Consider the following 18755-nt stretch of genomic DNA (forward strand, 5'->3'; position numbering starts at 1 on the left):
AGTGAACTTCAGGGAAGACTAAAAATGGGTTGGATGGTTGGATGGGGTGAAGGGGGACTTTGGGTACAAGGGGAATGTCTGTAGAGCAGAGAAGAGCGTGTGTCAGACAGATTTGAGAAAAGTTGTGAAAGGATGATAAATTGACACAGCCCAAAAGGATTTCTTCTTGTCTGCTATTTATTCTTGAATGGACAAGTACTGTAGTGAGGGTTGCCATGTAATGACATTGTGGGAGAAAACTATCTCTGTCAGACCCTGCTGTGGAGGTGCTGTGCCTTGCTGTACTGCTTATGATCCAAGCAGTGGGCAGTGGATAGGGATCAGGGATGACCATTCACAAGGAGCCAAGATAAAAGGTACAACAAATAGGTGATATATAGGTGTGGAATAGGTGAAGGGTGGGTGCATGCCTTGGTTGGCCACTCCTCTTGACAGAACATGATGGTGCTTACACATTTGATTTGAGGAAATGAAATTCCAAACCTAATCACACTTTTATTGTAAAACATCATAGATATGTTCTTTTGCAACATCTACTTTACTAACATTTCTTTTATTTATTCAGTGTTTCATATCAGAGCATTAATGCGTTCAACTATCTATTGCATTAAATAACACTTCACACTTTCATCTACATTCAACATTTTCAGATATATTTGGAATACAATAAAAATAAAGATAAAATAAAGTGAAATTAAAAAAGTCTGGTAGCACGTTATAAATTTCCTTTCATCCTATGGTTTAAATAACGTTATGTACATAACATGCCTAAAAAGAATATATATATGTATATATATAAATTTCTTCTGCTTTTCACATGCTCAAAATTAGCTCCATGTTAATAATGGTGATATGACTTGTAAAAATTATTCTAGATGGCACACACACACACACGCACATATATATACACGAGTATATATATGTAAAAGAGGCGTTGGGAAAGAGGGGTCTGTTGAGGTAAAGATAGAAGATAGGGGTTAATGGCGAATAGTTGTGTATGGATGAAGCTGTGATGCATAGGACTGGGTGGGGGTGGGGTAGGAAGTGTGTGTAAATGATATTCTGACACTGCCCAAAGGGATTTCTCCCAGTCTTCTTTTTCTGCATGTGGGGAGAGGGGTCACCAATTAAATGAAGTGGCCTTGCTGTGGATGAGCTGTGTCTTGCTGCATTGCTTCTGATCCAGGGCAGTGGGCAAGATGCAGGGATGACCCATCATCAAGGAGGAGCCAAGAAATGGAGGGAGGGACGGGTGGTGAATGGGACTGGAGTATGTAGGGATGAAATGGGTGGGAGTGGATTTATGCCTTTGATTTTGGCTACCTCCCTTGCAAGGAGGAAAAAGCCATTGATATATCTTTGTGCATGTGTGTGTGTGTGTGTGTGTGTGTGTGTGTGTGTGTGTGTGTATATATATATATATATATATATATATATATATATATATATATATATATATATATATATATATATATATATACGCACACACACATATGAGTGGAAGGGTGGTGAGGTAAATGCTTAAAACCATTGGAGTTTTATTACTAACATTTCATCATAAAAGGACTTCTTTAGAGTGTACACAAACAATTAAACTGTCAGCTTATATACTCCCAGCTTACCCTGTTCCTCTCTGATCATTGTCGGGGAGGAACAGTATAAGCTGGGAGTATATAAACTGACAGTTTAATTGTTTGTGTACACTCAAGAAGTCCTTTTAGGATGAAATGTTAGTAATAAAACTCCAACGGCTTTTGGCATTTACTTTATCACCCTTCCACTCTTTCTGTCTTATGCACTTCATATATATATCTGAATAGAATCACCAGTGATGGCAATGTCAATCAAATTATTCTGACAGTTGTCCCTGGACTTGAACCAAGGGTTTGCTCAGTTGGTAGAGCATCAGATTTGCTTCTCACAAGCCCTCAGTTTGAGTCTAGGGACGACTGTTGAAATTATTTGATTGATATCATATATATATATATATATATATATATATATATATATATATATATATATATATATATATATATATATATATATATATATATATATATACATATATATATGTGTATATATATAATATGTATATGTGTATATATATATATATATATATGTGTGTATATATGTATAGAGAGAGATAGGATAAGAACCAGATTCCCTTTCACCAACAACCTAGCAGCAATTTTTCTTCTGTCACTAAGAATACCTTTAGGTAAGGGGTCTCTTGGCGAGGATACTCTCAAGCTAAGAATTTCTTGTCACTACTTGGGTGATAAGTTAAATTGGAAGCAAATTGAATCTTCCCATAGAAAGCAAATTCATGGTAAAGGCATACATTAAATTCCTCACTTCAAATAGCCTTCAATTAGGTGGCTTTGTCCTAGACCTTTTTGAAAAAGGGATTTGTGGTGTTAGAGAGAATTACAATGTATTTACAAACAAAATCCACTCAACAATCCCTCCTGTTTCATCATTATGGGAATGAAAGTTCCTGTTAGTAAGTCAGTCCCTTCTCTCAAGTCTCTTGCAGGAGACGCACTGTTCCCAGCTAACCTGAGCATAACTGCATTGTTTTTGACCAAAGCAGTGTTGTGAGGCAGGTTGACACTTTATTGTGGTGGGATAGGAGGAATGGCTGGATGGGCTGTGTTTACTAATCTCAACAGGGAAAGGGCTTTCAATATAAATTATTAAATCTAATATCAGAAGCTCCCCCTCTCAGAGCAGGTTAGAACAGTGCCACTTTGCAGGACTTTTTTGAAGCAGGGAGTTTAATGAAATATGCCCTTATTATTAACTTGCTTAGTCAAATAGCCTCAAATTACCTCCACTCTGACCTTGAATCCAAGTAGCATCACCAACTGCTTGGCTATCAAGCATCCCCAATTTACATGCCACATCTATACTACTATGTTGGAACTAGTTTGAACATTTAGCAATTTAAATCAACACCTTTCCTCTGTCCCAAGTTATACATGCAACTCTGCCAAAATATCACCATTTGAAAAACTTAACCAATGTTTATTTCTTTAACCATCAAACCATCCAATGTGAGTATGTAACTATCTAATGAACACACACATGGCTAATCAATAACACAATTTTCTACCAGTGACCATAGCAATTCCTTCTCTAACATGCATCCCTTACAAATTAACCTTAAATTGACAGTACAGCAGCAGTAGTTTCCAAGCTTGATGTTTACCACTATGTTAATCATAACCTTTATTTCCTTTCTATGTTAATATAACTTATGCACACTTTTTGTTTGTTTAATTTTGTTCCCCATACCTGCAATATAGTGCTGTAACAACTTACCCTTAGCCTTAACTCTCATGCACTTTACTGATGTACTACACACACACTTGCTAAACATTCTATTATTTCTCATGCATTCTTTCCTTCAAACATTCATTACCGATCTAAAAACATTACCTTTCTCTTCCCCATGACCACTCAAGTACCTATTTGCTTATGGCACAAAGAACCTATAAATATTCAACTGGATCTCTATGCACCCTTATTCCTACACTACTGTATTGTATCACTCAATATACACATTCATCAACTCCCACAAGATTTACTCATCATTCACAACTTTCATCACCAATAATCGACAATCAATTTTTGTTTGCTAATCAATCACTACATAAAATAGATTCCATGTTTGTGTACAACATAAAGAGTGTTAATAACCTAGACCTGACTGCACAAGGGAGGAGCACCAGCTGAGGCAAGAAAACTTGGATACCAAGTTCTGAAAGTGTGCCACAACTGACAACCCCACATTTCTACTTTCCTGAACTAAAAAGTCAGAAAAATAAATCGGCTAACAATCTCTAAATATGTTATATAACATAAAGACGATGAAACATAATGTCAGCACGGCCTACTGGGCAGGTTTTGTATGATACCAAATACTATTGCTACTTTACTGATGTGCTTTGTCCTTTGTTTCACATGTTCTGCAATAAAATGATGAATTTCTCTTGCCACTGGAAAAAGCAGGACAAATATGGCATAAAATAAAATGGTTCCCACAAAACCAATAATTTCAGTACCCTTTTGATGTCATTCATCCTCTTCTACATGAAGTAACTGTTTGACAAATATGCCAAAAAGGAAAGATATAACTTGATTCTAGAACAAAATAACCTACCACACCTGCATGACAAATGTTTAAGTATATGCAACAGAAAAATCACTGTTTAAGAGTGACTAAATTTGACAGATATCAAAGTTAATTTGCACATGTGCTTTACCACCCTGTCTTGCTAGGATGGATGAAAGTCAAGCTCTATCCACTACATTAAATATAAACTACTTTATAATCCATAATTACTTGAGCTGGGAATACGGAAGTAAACAAATGACTTTGGAGCATGAAGTGAGGTATGTACGTCCAAGTGGGTGATAGCTTAGGTTTCCTCTAATATTTGTTATATATTTTTTTAAGGGCAGGAAATCTTGTACTTCAGAAAAGGATAAAGTTGAAAAAGGTGGTTTCAAGTAAACAAAATACAAAACTGAAAAAGAAAAAAATTGGAAAAAAAAATACTAATAATATTAATAATAAAAAAATAAATATTACTTTATATATAAACCAAATAAACAGAATTTCTACTAGCAATATTACAGTCAGACTTGTTATACTAGTGTGCTACAAACTACAAGCAAAAAGTTGACTTTGAAAATAATTGGCAATGAAAAAAATACCTTTTTTTTTTTAGACTTGGCAAAACATGCTTACACCAACCCACTTTGTCACAAAGATTTTGTATATGTGACAGGTCACTGGAGAAGGGCGTAGTTCTCTTACTTGCTACTGCTTTCTGTGTTTCAGACTGGCAACAGGAAATTATATTCATGTCGACTTTACTATATTTCTACCAAGCTTTGTGGAAATTTATGTTTAACTGTTCCCATACTGACACTGGAACCAGTGAAGAGGCAGGATGAGTATGAGTTATTGTAAGCAAACCCAATCTCTCCATACACACACAAAAAAAATTCTATATCTTGTCCTGGATATGGCTATGACACAAAAAAAATTTTTGGTGCATGGCAAGACCAGGATGTCATACAATTATTCTTATATAACTGTCATAGACAAGTTTGTGTATCAAAATTTTGCTAATTTATAGAAGAAAGTAGTTTTGCACTTCCATCTTTGGAGATGAATTAGTGTGAAGAAAGACTATACTGAGGCATGCCAATTTGTATATAAATATTTGGTTGCAACAAACCAGAGTTCTGTGCTAGGCAGTTATGCACGAGTACAAACTCCACAAAAAATTGCGATTCTATGACAATTTCATTAAGTAGGTTGCGGCAATGCACTCACTGGTTTACTTATGGAGCTTGTTATACATTTTATATGCAATAATTATGCAAACTTTGTGATATATATACAATTTCACTCTTATTCTTTTCCATTCAACCATTTTATCATTCCCTTCCTTCCTAATTACACTAATATAGATAAGACCATCATGTAAGGCTATCAATTACAATAAACAACCAAAACTGAGCTTATATGGACCAATATCATTAAATAAACTACTCCACATCAATTCCTGCCTTTTCACAACAGTGAAGCTTCATATAATTATCTACAATTTTTTCTTCAATTCCTTATTTCTACCCAGTCACAAAAGTAAAGAAAAAGAAGAAAAAAAAAAAAAAAAATTATTGCAGTAACTGGCCATTAACAAAACATTTCTCAATTATTTTCTTTCAAGAAAGCATCTACAATGCTCTCCAGTTAAACAAATATCCATTATATTGAAACAGAAGCATTTAAGAAACAACCAAACATGGCATACATGAGAAACTGAGATAACTTACAGTAGCTATTGTTCAACGGATTCAATGGACCAATGAGTACCTGCCAGTGATGGTTCTGCAAGACAGATGTCAGAGACTCCTCTTCCTCCCACCCATCAACACCCTCACCTCCAAGAGAAGGTGCATCCCTGAGAGGGAGGTGCTATCCTGGGCCTAGGATATCTTTCTATGAACTTCAGTTGTAGGCCTATTTTGGAGAGCTAACAACTACTACTACAAACTCATGACACAGAAAATTCCCACTCTAATAAAACAAAAACAAAGACCCTACATTTCTTCCTAGAGAGATCTATGGGAGAGCCTAAGGGTTGTTGCCAGCCACTGTGGAGCTGTGGGTTTTCAGCCTGTAAAAGGCCTTGCTGTGGATGTGCTGTGTCTTGCGACACTGCTTCTGACCCAGGGCAGTGGACAAGGTGCAGGGATGACCCGTCATCCAGGAGGTACTAAGATGAGAGGGAGGGTGGAGGGGTGTGGAGTGTATTCAGGGATGGAATGGGTGGGAATGATTTTATGCCTTTTCCTTTTTGGCTACCTCCCTTGTAAGGGGGAAAAAGCCTTGGTATATGTATGTATATGATGTATGTAAAACAACAATTATTTTCATCCCTTCGAGACATGAAGGACTGATAGCCTGTATGAGATGAACCTGCAAGATGTCACAGAGTCATCACCCTGCACCTTATCTTCAAACCATGAACTTCCTCATTTCCATTTGGTGTACCCCTGAAGGGCTGACATGGTTTACTGACTGAGCCCAAGATCTCACTTTATCAACTTTGTCTACACTTCACCTTTAAACTGAGGAAACCTTACAACCAGGATTCCTTCCCTCCTACTACTTTTTAACCAGTGACATAGGGAGAGTTCCACCCTGTTATAATCCTGATATCAGTCAAGGATTTTTTCCTGGAAATCTATGGAAGGGCCCATGGACCACTGCCAGCAGATGTGGTGCAGATTTCCTGTCAGTGAAACCTGAGGCATCAACTGGTTCAATATACATTTATTTTGTTTTCTTTTAGTAAATACTAAATTACCTCATTTACCTTAGAACTCCCAAACAAAAAATACTAACATTGCCAGAAAAAAATATATAAAGAACATCAACTTTCTAGAGATTAAGCACTAGGGTTTGGCTTTCAAGAATGATATTGGGCTACACATTACATGCTTCTCTTCTCCTTTAAAGTTATTTCCTTTAACGACATGAACTAAAAATATTGCTCAAAGCAAATGCAGGTATATGTCTGAGCCAACAAGGTTTCACTAATTATCAACCATCCACTATGTAATGAACTACTTAAGATTGTAGAAACAATTTGAAATTAAATCTTTCGACATCAGAAACCTTCATACATTATGACTTTGGGTAATTTCCATTAGTTTTTGGCAAGGGAGGGGTTGAGAGGTTCAGATCTGAATAGTACTCGTATTTCAATTGATTACGATTCCATTTGGACTAGTCTTCTCCATTTTCCATTGAATAGTATTTCTGAATAATACTTTGACCAAAAATCTACACAATATGTCAGTGATGAAAGGAGTAAAATACATGGCAGTAATCTCTTAATGCACAGTGTAACTTTCTTTCTGGCTGCTGTCAAGCAATTTCAATCAGCTGGGGAAAATCCCTCCTATTTAAGGGTTACAGACTTCATGCAACATGCTATGCGTAGTTTCCAACCTTGTGAACTTGTGATTCTTCAACATGCTTCCCAAGTTGTAAACTACATCAGATCCTTTAATAGATTACCTGCACCCCATCCTAATCCTATGCTTAAATATTTTATTACCATTAATGCACTATTACTTGCGAAACTTGGTTACTCTGGGGTGAGGTAGGATAGGGCCTTGTACCCAAACCTCCAAAATGCTTCCCAACTGAGTTTACAAATAAATAAAAGAACTGAGTGAAACATTTACAATTCAACCCGTAATCAAGAAGTAAGCTATGTAATGCTATCATCCTTAAATAAAAGACAAAAAAATTGCTGTCATACTATGCACATTATTTGATATTCCTTGAACTCTGTTCATTCTCTGCCAAAAAAATAGTTATAAAACGTACTTCCCAATGGTGCAAAAAGTCCATATGATTTTGTAAAACTGGCTGCCTAGTGTACACTAAAAGAAGAAGAAGAAGAAATATAAGAAGATGAAGAAGGAGAAGAAGAAGAAAGGGGAAAGTCTTTGTGACTTGTATGTTAGGAATCTAGTACATGGTCTTCAAGAGATTAAACTTTCATCACTGCACTCATAACAAATATTATTCATATATATCTAATACTAATTTCTTTTCATCATTAATATATCAGAGCAAAAATAGCTTATTGTAAATGTGTTAGTAATATTTACACTAACATAATAATAAAGACAGTCAGCTCTAATCAAGGAGATATTCTATAGGCTCCTTTGTGCATCTCGAAAATTCCTTCAAGGAGTAAAAAATTATTCTTAATAACTGCTACAAAATGAGCACTATGAAATAAATATAATCATTATCATTATACAATGTGTGTGTGTGTGTGTGTGTGTGTGTGTGTGTGTGTGCATGTATGTGTGCACACATACATGTGATAGGATTACATGCTTGACTCATGATTGACAACCATTGCCATCCCAGATGAGAGCTTAGTGACTATGTTGTCCAAGCTATGGGTAATGTTGACCTCAGACACAGACACACACAAATCTCTTGCTCAAGGGGGGCAGTTACAGCTTGTAGTATCAGCAAAAGCATTTTTCATGCTAAGTGTGTGGCAATGAACATAGAACCATGAGTGTGGGAGCCCAAAGTGCAAACCACTGCACCTGCAAACCATGTGTGTGTGCATGTGTATATTTGTTAACCTTTTTTTTTATTATTTTTTATTAAATTTTTCATTATACGCTTTGTGAATATATGTGACACAACGAGGAATAGAAAGCTTTGCCGAGTAAATATATAGTTAACACAAGTAGAATTGTGACCAAGAAATTTTAAACAAGTGACATTTGTCAGAAAATAATGTAATTACCTGTGAGGCAAGATAACATGCCTTCATTTGTTGACAGTACAGGAGAAATATATAGACTATGAAAGACTATAACCACCTTGTGTTTTCAATAGCATGAGTAACTAACACTCATTATATGACCATTAGTAGACTAGTTTAGACTATGATTATGGCTGAATAGAACATAAGCTATGAATTTAGTTCAACCTCAGACCCAGGGAGATACACATCAAAGACGATGGATAATCTACCCTTTATGCCTCCACTAAACCACAAAGTTGACAATGGGATAGTGTCAGTCAGAAAAGCCATTGCCCATTACCGTGACAATACTGTTGTCTACCTGACAAAGACTGACCTAAGTAATTACTTAAATCAGTGCCTAGATGAAAACTAGTCACTGCCAGCCAACTAGTCCTCTGAGCCCCACCTACAACAATCAAATTTCAAAACTTCAAGGCTTCTTTTGTCATCTAAAAATATTTCCAAGATATAAAATATTGATGCAAGACTATTTCAATAACAAAACCTCAGCATATGAAAAGCAACTCCAATAAGGAACTATGGGTCAAGTAGACTAATTAATTTGTCATGGCTATGGTCAATGTAAGTCAGACATGAAACCAAATCTGGATCACTGTTTTGCCTATTGAGATGCTGAATGCTACTGAGGATTGATTGATTTTCCTTGTTCATATTCTCTTCTGTTCTTTAACTTGATGCCAAGTCCTCCAGAAGCCACACTGGGACAGGGTAGTTCAGCCTGGTCAGTAGTTTTTCTAATACTACATTGTGGGGTTGATAGTAATCCTGTAAGAAAAAAAAATATATATATATATATATATATATATATAAAAAAAAAAAAAATAATAATAATAATAATTGATTGATTGATATGGTTTAACATCACACACTCCCCCTATTGGGAGGGTAGGACGGTGCCCCCTCATAGAGGGCTTTGTAGCATGGAATTTAATGAACCATGCCCTTGGTTCAATTTTGCTGGTGGTAGGATTCAAACCGCCCTCACCTCGACCTTTGCCGCAAGTAACGACACCCTAACCTGCTCAGCCAGTGAGCTTCCAATTAAAAAAAAATAATAATAATAAATAAATAAATAAAATATAATAAACTCTTGTTAACCATGGAAACATACTGAATGAGATCATCTAAAAGTGTTTCTTAAAGAACCTAAAGTGTTAGCACTGACTACAGGGTGTGGGACTTATGACAGGTATCTGCTTGTGGTGGTGCTACAAGATGGACAATAAAGCGATGCATTTTCAAACCAATTCCCTCTTTTCTATCAGGATGTGAAGCCTTGAGAGAATGACACTATCTTCTTCAAACTAGGCCTAAGATCTTTACCAACCTCAGTTGTGTTTCTTATACCTATTTGCACAAAAGATAAAGGCCAGTGATTCTTCCCCTCCTACCATTTTCAGCTAATACAACACAGACAACAGTCTGTGGTTTTATCCCAGAGAGATTTGAGACAGGGTCCAAGACTGTTGTCAGCCACTGTGGGGTTGCAGATTTTCTACTCTGTGAAACCTGAAGCAATCATTCTTATTATCATTATAATCAAAGGGTGCTTGTATAACACACATCGGATGCAGAGGTTGGGAAAGTTGAAGAAACTGATCTAACAATAATCCAATCCTCTTATGCCTCAACATGGTACAACATTGAGGACCCCTAGTCTATTCATTCCATCTCACTTAGTCTCTTTTTACATCTACATACCAAGGGGGGATGGAGAGAGAGGGGGGGGGGGGTGCCGAATTTATGAAGCGGTCTTTCTGTGGATGTGCTGTGTCTTGCAACACTGCTTCTGACTCAGGGCAGTGGACAGGATGCAGGGATGACCCGTCATCCAGGAGGTGCCAAGATAAGAGGGTGGAGGAGAGTGGAATATATAGAAAATGGAATGGGTGGGAGTGTTTTCTATGCCTTTTTCTTTTTTGGCTACCCCCCGTGTAAGGGGGAAAAAGCCTTTGGTATATGTACATATGTATATACCAAGGGCCTCTTTCCTCTCATGAGGAACGTAAACAACCAAAACGTGCACCCACTTCCACCCATTCCCATCCACCACCCACTGTTTTCTTCTCATCTTAGCTCCTTGTGGATGAAGGATCATCCCTGTGTCCTGCCTACTGCTCAGGTCAGAAGCAATGCAGCAAGAAACAATACATCTACAGTAGGGGCACTTCATTTAACACAACAACCCTCCCTCCTAGTTCCCTTGTATGGAAAATCAAGCAGATGGGTAAAAATCCCTTCAGGCTGTGTTAAAATATCATCCATACACAACAATTCTTCACTCACATCTATCCACTGTCTTCTCCCTTCCTTGCTCAAAAGAAATTCCCTCTTCCTCAAGACCCCTTTCACCCAATCCATCCACCTCAACTTTGGCCATTCCATCAAGTACATCCTATCCATCTAGCTTTACCTAACTTTAAAGTTCAAATGGCAACAAAAGCTCCACACTCACCCTTAATAATTTCTCTTCTACTTCTGTCATTGGTGGATATTGCCGTCCTTTACCTCTACCCAAACATTTGGTTTTGTCTTCTTCAGTCACCTGACAGAAGAAGCCTTTCTTTTTGTCAAACCTGAAAATTAAGCCAGGAATATAATATGGTAAGCATATAAAGGAATTTGTGTGAGAATTTTACATAATTCCTATGAGATATTTTATTAAAGAAAAATATAAAGAAAAAATTCAAATAAATAAAAAAAATACACACATATATCAAGGGCTTTTTTCCCCCTCACATGGAAGGTAGCCAAAGACAAAAGGCATAATAAAGGCATAAATCTACCCCCACCCATTTCATCCCCACCCACTCCACACCCATTCACCATACCTCCCCCCCATACATATATAGTCAAAGTCAAAGGCAAAAATCCACTCGCACCCATTTCATCCACATATACTCTAGTCCCATTCGCCACCCTTCCCTCCCTCTTTTTCTTGGCTCCTCTTAGATGAAGGGTCACTCCTGCATCTCACCCACTGCCCTTGGTCAGAAGCAATGCAGCAAGACACAGCACACCCACAGCAAGGCTGCTTCATTTAATCAGTGACCCCTCCCCTCTTCGTCCCCCTTGTGCATAAAAAGTGAAGGCTGGGAGAAATCCCTTCAGACTGCATCAGAATATCACTCACACATACTCCCTAACACCCCCCCACCCCCATCCTCCCCCACTCCCTTCCATGCCTCACAGCATCATCCATATAAAACCATTCCCCACTCACCCCTATTTTCTGTCTTCTCCCTTCCTTCCTCAACAAACATCCCCCTCTTTCCCAATGCCTCTTTTACCCCATCCATCCATCTCTTCCTAGGTCACCCTCTCATGTTCACTCCATCCCCCTCTGCCTTCCACACTTCTTTTACTAATCTTTCTTCACTCATTCTTTCCATGTGTCCAAACCATCCCAATACTCGTTCAGCAACCGTATCTCCCAGCTCCCTTTCCACTCCTGCTTTCCTCCTCACCTCCTTATTCCTCACTCTATCCGGCCTAGTAACCCCTACCATACTTCTTAGGCATTTCATCTCAAACACATTCAAGTTCTTCTTCTCTTACATTCCATTTTCTACCCCATACAGTGTTGTCGGCACAATCACCCTTCATAAAATGTCCTCTTAGCATCCATTCCCAAATATCCATTTCTCATTACACTTTTTAATCCACCAAGGCATTACTTGCTTCCCCCAATATATATTCTACCCCCCCCTACATTCCTCCCTTTCCCACCATATTCTTTCCCAAGTAAAGACAGCTTCTGCACACACAAGATGCTATGAATAAAAAAAAGAAAGACAAGAAAGAAAAAAAGAAGAAAAAAAATCTAATAGGAACAATGCAAAAAAATTCGAACAGAAATTCCTTTTGTAGCATAATTATTTCAATATGGATAACTATTGCACAAAATATATGACACATTTTCTTATAAATTTTTTACCTTAGATGCTCAGTGTAATTGAAAAAGGGTCGAATCTTAAGAAATCTCTGCAGACGATTCATAACATCCACTGGGTTGTTACGCAATGACTCTCCATCTATTATTGACAGCTGGGTTGAAGGAAAGTAGTCCAACCACCGTTCAATATGCTTTGCATACATACCTGGATTGAGGCATCTGAAAAAGTCATAGTATACCAACATAAATCAAAAGTCCCTTTTCCCCTTATATGGGCGAGGGTCATCAAATCGATGCATACAACCACACTACACCAATATCTATATACAGTACTACCTCTCATTAACGGACTAAAAGGGGGGTAACGGTGTCCGTTGATGTGAATAATCCGTTGATTTGGAGTGGTTTTTGGGTGGCATAGTGATTGCACAGCACTAAACAACAGCACCAAAAACACAGCGAAAACACCGCAAACACAGCTAATTAACGTCCGTTAATGAGAGGTAGTACTGTACCAAGGACTTCTTCCCCTTTGTATGGGAAATAGCTCAGTCAAAAGCACACACCCACTCCCATCCACCAGACTTCTTTCCCTCTCATCTTAACTCCTCGTGTATGAAAGGTCATCCCTGTCTCCTGCCCACTGCCTGGTTCAGAAGCAATGCAGCAAGACACAGTACATCAACAGCAAAGTTGTTTCTATTAATCGGCAAACCCTCCTGCTGTCCCCTCACATGGAAAATATAGAAAATGGGGAGAAATCCCTTTGGGCTGAGAGAGAAAAAAAAAAAAAAAAACATGAAATACATACATATACCAAAGGCTTTTTTTCCCCTTACACAGGAGGTAGCCAAAAAGAAAAAGGCATAGAAACCACTCCCACCCATTCCATCCCCTACATACTCCACTCCCCTCCCTCACATCTTGGCACCTCTTGGATGACAGGTCATCCCTGCATCCCGTCCACTGCCCTGGGTCAGAAGCAGTTTCGCAAGACATAGCACATCCACAGAAAGGCCGCTTCATTAATTTGGCAACCCCCCATGCAGAAAAGGAGAAGATGGGGAGAAATCCTTTAGGGCTGCATCAATTTATTTCTCATACATACTTCCTCAACCCCACATCCCCCACCCCCTCATGCATCACAGCATCATCCATACACAACCCTTCTCCATTCACCCCTATCTTTTGTCCTCTCCTGTCCTTCCTCAACAGACATTCCTCTCTTTCATAATGCCCCTTTTACCCCATCCATCCATCTCATCCTAGGACGCCCCCTCATATTCACTCCTTCCACACCTCTTTTACCAATCTTCTTCACTCATTCTTTCCATGTGTCCAAACCATCCTAATACTCTTTCATCAACCCTATCTCCCAATTCCCTTTCCACCCCTGTTCTCCTCCTCACCTCCTCATTTCTCACTCTAGCCTAGTAACCCCTATCATCATATTTCTCAGACATTTCATCTCAAACACATTCAAACTCCTTATCTCTTCCTCTCTTATGTTCCATGTTTCTGCCCCTCACAGTGCTGTTGGCACAATCACTCCTTCATACAGTCTCCTCTTAGCATCCATTCCCAAATATCTATTTCTCATTATACTTTTTAATCCACCAAGATATTTACTCACTTCTCTCAATCTACATTCTACCTCCACCCCCACTCCTCCCTTTCCTGCCACATTCGCACCCAAGTATCTAAAACTATCCACTTCCTCTGGTCTCTCTCCCTTAATACTCATTTCCAGCCTGCTGCCACTCTCTCCCCTTGTACATCTCATCACCTTACTTTTGCCCACATTTATCTTCACCTTACTTTTGCCCACATTTATCTTCAGCTTCCTTCTTTCACACATCTTCTCAAACTCTGTCACTAACTTCCTCAATCCCTCATCTGATCCTGCTACAAGCGCAGTGTCGTCAGCAAACAACAACTGGCTTATTTCCCACTTTTCTCCATTTTCTTTCACCATCTCCAACCCCTGACCCACCACCCTTGCATTCACCTCTCGCACCACCCCATCCATGTATAGATTGAACAGCCAGGGCGACATAACAGATCCCTGACAAAGTCCCACCTTATTCACCTCTCATACCACCCCATCCATGTATAGATTGAACAGCCAGGGCGACATAACAGATCCCTGACGAAGTCCCACCTTTACCTCAAACCATTCACTCTCTCCATTTCTCATCCTAACACAAGCTCTACTGCTCTTGTAAAAACTCTTGACTGCTCTTTAACAGCTTTCCTCCTATCCCATATATCTGCAATACCTCCCACAGTGCCTTCCTGTCTCCCCTGTTGCAAGCCTTTTCCAAATCCATAAAGCCCAAAAAACATCCTTACCTTTTTCTATAGCTTTCTCACATATCTGTCTTACCACAAAAATCTGATCTACACAACTCCTACACATCCTAAATCCACACTGTTCCTCACCAATTACCTCTGTTCCTCTCCTAATCCTCTTAATCAAGACCCTCCCATAAGCCTTCCCAACTACACTCAACAAGCTGATCCCTCTGAAACTACTACACTCACACTTGTCCCCCTTTCCTTTGTAAAGCAGAACTATACAGGCACTCTACCCTCACTTAAACAAACATTAAATAACCTCACCAGCCAGTCCACCATAACTATATCTCATTTTTTCCAGGCATTCTTCATGGCATCCATCCAACCCAGGTGCCTTACCTGCTCTCATCATCTTTGCAGCTGCTTTCACTTCATCTCTCCCTATTTTTCCTCCATTTTCCTTACTCATCACTCTCATTTTCTTAGCGCTTCTCACTGTAACTACCTTTCCCTCCCTATCCTCCTTCACATTTAGCAACTCCCTAAAATATTCTGCCCACCTTCCTCTCACTGCCTTCTCTTCCATTATTATCTCTCCATCTGCACCTTTTACCTTTTCTTCTCTTCTTGATTCACCTACTCTTCCTCTTTTAATTCCTTTCCAAAACATCTTTTTATTACTTTCAAAATTTTCTGTCATACTCTTACCCCATTTCACACCTGCTCTCCTCTTTGCCTCCTTTATCTTATGCTTGACCTCCCTTCCCTTTACTTTGTACCTCTCATATGATTTCCTCATCCTAATCTGTAGCTAATCTATGAAAGCCTGCTTCTCTTCTATACTCTTCTTTGCTTCCTCATCCCACCATTCACTACCCTTCCTTCTATTTCCTCCTGCCCTCCTTGCTCCACATACCATTTTTGCACACTTTATGACTCCCTCCTTGAACCATCCTCATTCCTCCTCCACTCCTAGTTCTACTCTATCCTTCACTCCCTCCCACTCCTCTCACAGCTTATTATACTCCTCCTTTTCTTTCTCATTTAAGCAGTTCACTCTAGGTACCTCCCTACCTTCTGTCCTTTTCCTCTTTCTCCACCTATTCTCCACTCTCAATTTATCTTCCACCAGAAAATGATCTGATATTCCCCCACTCTCTCCCCTTACACTATATACATCCTTAACTCTTCCCACCATACTCCTGGTCACCACTACATAGTCCATCCACCACCCTCTCCCATGTGTATCTATGCTTGACTTTCTTCCTAAATAAATAAATAAAAATTAATGATGATATGGTTTAACGTCACAAACTCCTCCCATCGGAAGGCTAGGACTGTGCCCCTTACAGAGGGCTTTGTAGCGTGGAATTTAATGAACCATGCCCTTGGTTCAACTTCGCCAGTGGCAGGATTCGAACTGCCATCCCCTCGACCTTTGCTGCTAGTAACGATGTCCTAACCCACTCAGCCAGCAATAATATAATATAGAAAAATGTACATGTATGTACACTCCTTTTCCCCTGAAGTGAGGGTAGGCTATGTCAAAGCATACATCTACCCTACACCCATTCAGTGTCCCTCCCATCTCAACACTTTATGGTCGAAGAGTTATCCCTATCCCCAGCAAACACTGCTGGAAAATAAAAATAAAATATCCTACTTATTTCTTAGGTCCCTCAATGGCCGAGGTGCTTTGTCAGTGGCTGTGATGACATCATTGAAGGAGTAGTTGAGTGCTGTGATATCGTTGTGTGCTCTCATATGATGGTACCATGAATAGGCTCGCTTGCTTGGAGGAATGATAATTGTCACCTACAAAACAAATTTTATAATAAAATAAATTTGATTAATCATTCATTACCATACAAAAGTTCTGCAAATATTTCAAACATTTCTTCAAAGATATTTCTATCCAATTTACAAAATACTTCAACTAACCAGTCTAGAGGAAGGGAGCAGTCCTTTCACTCTCCTAGGAACCAATTCTCCATCAAAGTATGTTGCACTCTTTTCAAACAAGTACTTACTGGAGGAGTTCTGAGACAGGGGGAAAAACTTCATGTACCTGAAAATTTAATGCAATTCAGATTACATTTTCTTGATAACACTATGATACATAAAATATTCTAAACAGAGATGGGTTCTCAAGTGGAACTTTGGAGAAAATTCACTAGTGTTGTTCACACAGGAGAAAAAAAAGTAAAATAAAACAAATATCTATCCATATACCAAGGGGTTCCTCCCCTTTACAAGAGAGGTAGACAGGTGAAAAACACATGTCTATTCACATTCATTACCTCCTTTCCCTCTCATCTTATCTTCCCATTGCCTCAGTCAGAAGCAATGCAGCAAGACAGAACACACCCATGGCAAGGCTGCTTCACTTGCACAGTGACCCCCTCTCTCCATCCCCTCATGCAGAAATTTGAGAAGACAAGAGTTAGCCAGCTGAGGCATGCACCCACTCTCTTCCCATCCCACTTCCTTTCATGCAATTAGACACTTATGGACGGGAAACAGGGATGACCCTTCATCCACAAGGAGCTAAGATGAGGGGGAAGCAAGGGTGGTGGATGGGTGTGGAATGGGTGGGAGTAGAATGGGTGAGAGCAGGTACGTGCCTCTGGCTTGGCTACCTCCCTTATAAAGGGGAAAAAAACCCTTGGTATATAGATCCATAGATACACTTTTCATTTATGCAATACTCAAAACTTTTAAAACTAACCAATCAATGCCTTTGGCATAGTTTCTCCCATTAAAGAACTGCACCTCTTCAAAAGTCTCGGGAGAAGGGTAATTGGAAGAGATGGCAGGATGCATGGACAAAAACGTATATAGAGCTGTAGTTCCCGTCTTCTGTGGCCCAATCACAAGGAACTTTGGAAGCTGCTCACACATCTTGGATGTGGCCCAAATGTCACGATGGCGGCGATCAAGGCAGGGATTCTATTTGGTACATGAAATATGTCATGTTAACATTAGCAGGAAATAGCAAAAAGATCAGAAAAAGAAAAATTGAAACATGAAATATATACATCCACATAAAATATCTAATAATCAAAATAGTACATATTTTTACAGTTTCACTAATACAACAACAAATAGAAAAATATGGAGGGAGAAAAGAGGTAACAGCAAGACTGGTGGAATCGTTAAGAAGAGGAGCAAACAGAAATAACAAGAATGAGGGTGAAAAAAAAACAACAAAACAATGAGAGAGGAAAAGTGTTGAATTTTGTTGCTGAGAGCCAACCTTTCTATCTTTGAGGACAATATCAAGCCAAAGAGGAGGTAAAGAAGAGAGGGTAACTGAAAGGAGGGATAAGGAAAGCTGAAAGTGATCTGTATTCCTCTGAGTGGTGACCAGTCTTCGCTCATAAAGAAAGCTACATGACTCTGGTCTACAAGGGTGCCATTAAAGTACTTAAAGTACTCACCATATAAAACTTATGTAGTCAATACCCTATATAGGGGTAGATGGGGAAACAGGAGAGAAGGAAGAGAAGGAGAAGAAAGGGAGGAGGAGAAGAAAGGGAGGAGGAGGAGGAGGAGGAGGAGGAGGAGGAGGAGGAGGAGGAGGAGGAGGAGGAGGAGGAGGAGGAGGAGGAGGAGGAGGAGGAGAAAAAGTAATAGAAAGGAGATGGAAGGAACAAGGCACTGAAGGT

At 39.1% G+C, this 18755-nt stretch overlaps 1 protein-coding gene across 7 annotated transcripts in view; it reads right to left on the reverse strand.

Moving 5' to 3' along the window:
- Positions 1–482: 482 nt before the first annotated feature.
- sfl (N-deacetylase and N-sulfotransferase sfl) overlaps positions 483–18755 on the reverse strand; it is a 57881-nt gene continuing 39608 nt past the window's right edge. For 6 of the 7 annotated variants that reach the window (XM_076210343.1, XM_076210339.1, XM_076210342.1 and 3 more), the window contains exons 12-17: positions 17816–18036; positions 17029–17155; positions 16751–16902; positions 12832–13008; positions 11350–11470; positions 483–9659 (exon numbers count right to left, since the gene is read on the reverse strand). In XM_076210343.1, coding sequence (XP_076066458.1) covers positions 9561–9659; positions 11350–11470; positions 12832–13008; positions 16751–16902; positions 17029–17155; positions 17816–18036 — 897 coding nt within the window. In that variant the 3' untranslated portion in view covers positions 483–9560. The remainder of the gene's footprint in view (positions 9660–11349; positions 11471–12831; positions 13009–16750; positions 16903–17028; positions 17156–17815; positions 18037–18755) is intronic. The other variant, XR_012967678.1, reaches the window with a different exon arrangement.

This window comes from Oratosquilla oratoria, chromosome 27 (assembly GCF_046742065.1).
Source record: "Oratosquilla oratoria isolate Oo_2021 chromosome 27, ASM4674206v1, whole genome shotgun sequence".
NCBI classification, from domain to species: Eukaryota; Metazoa; Arthropoda; class Malacostraca; order Stomatopoda; family Squillidae; genus Oratosquilla; species Oratosquilla oratoria.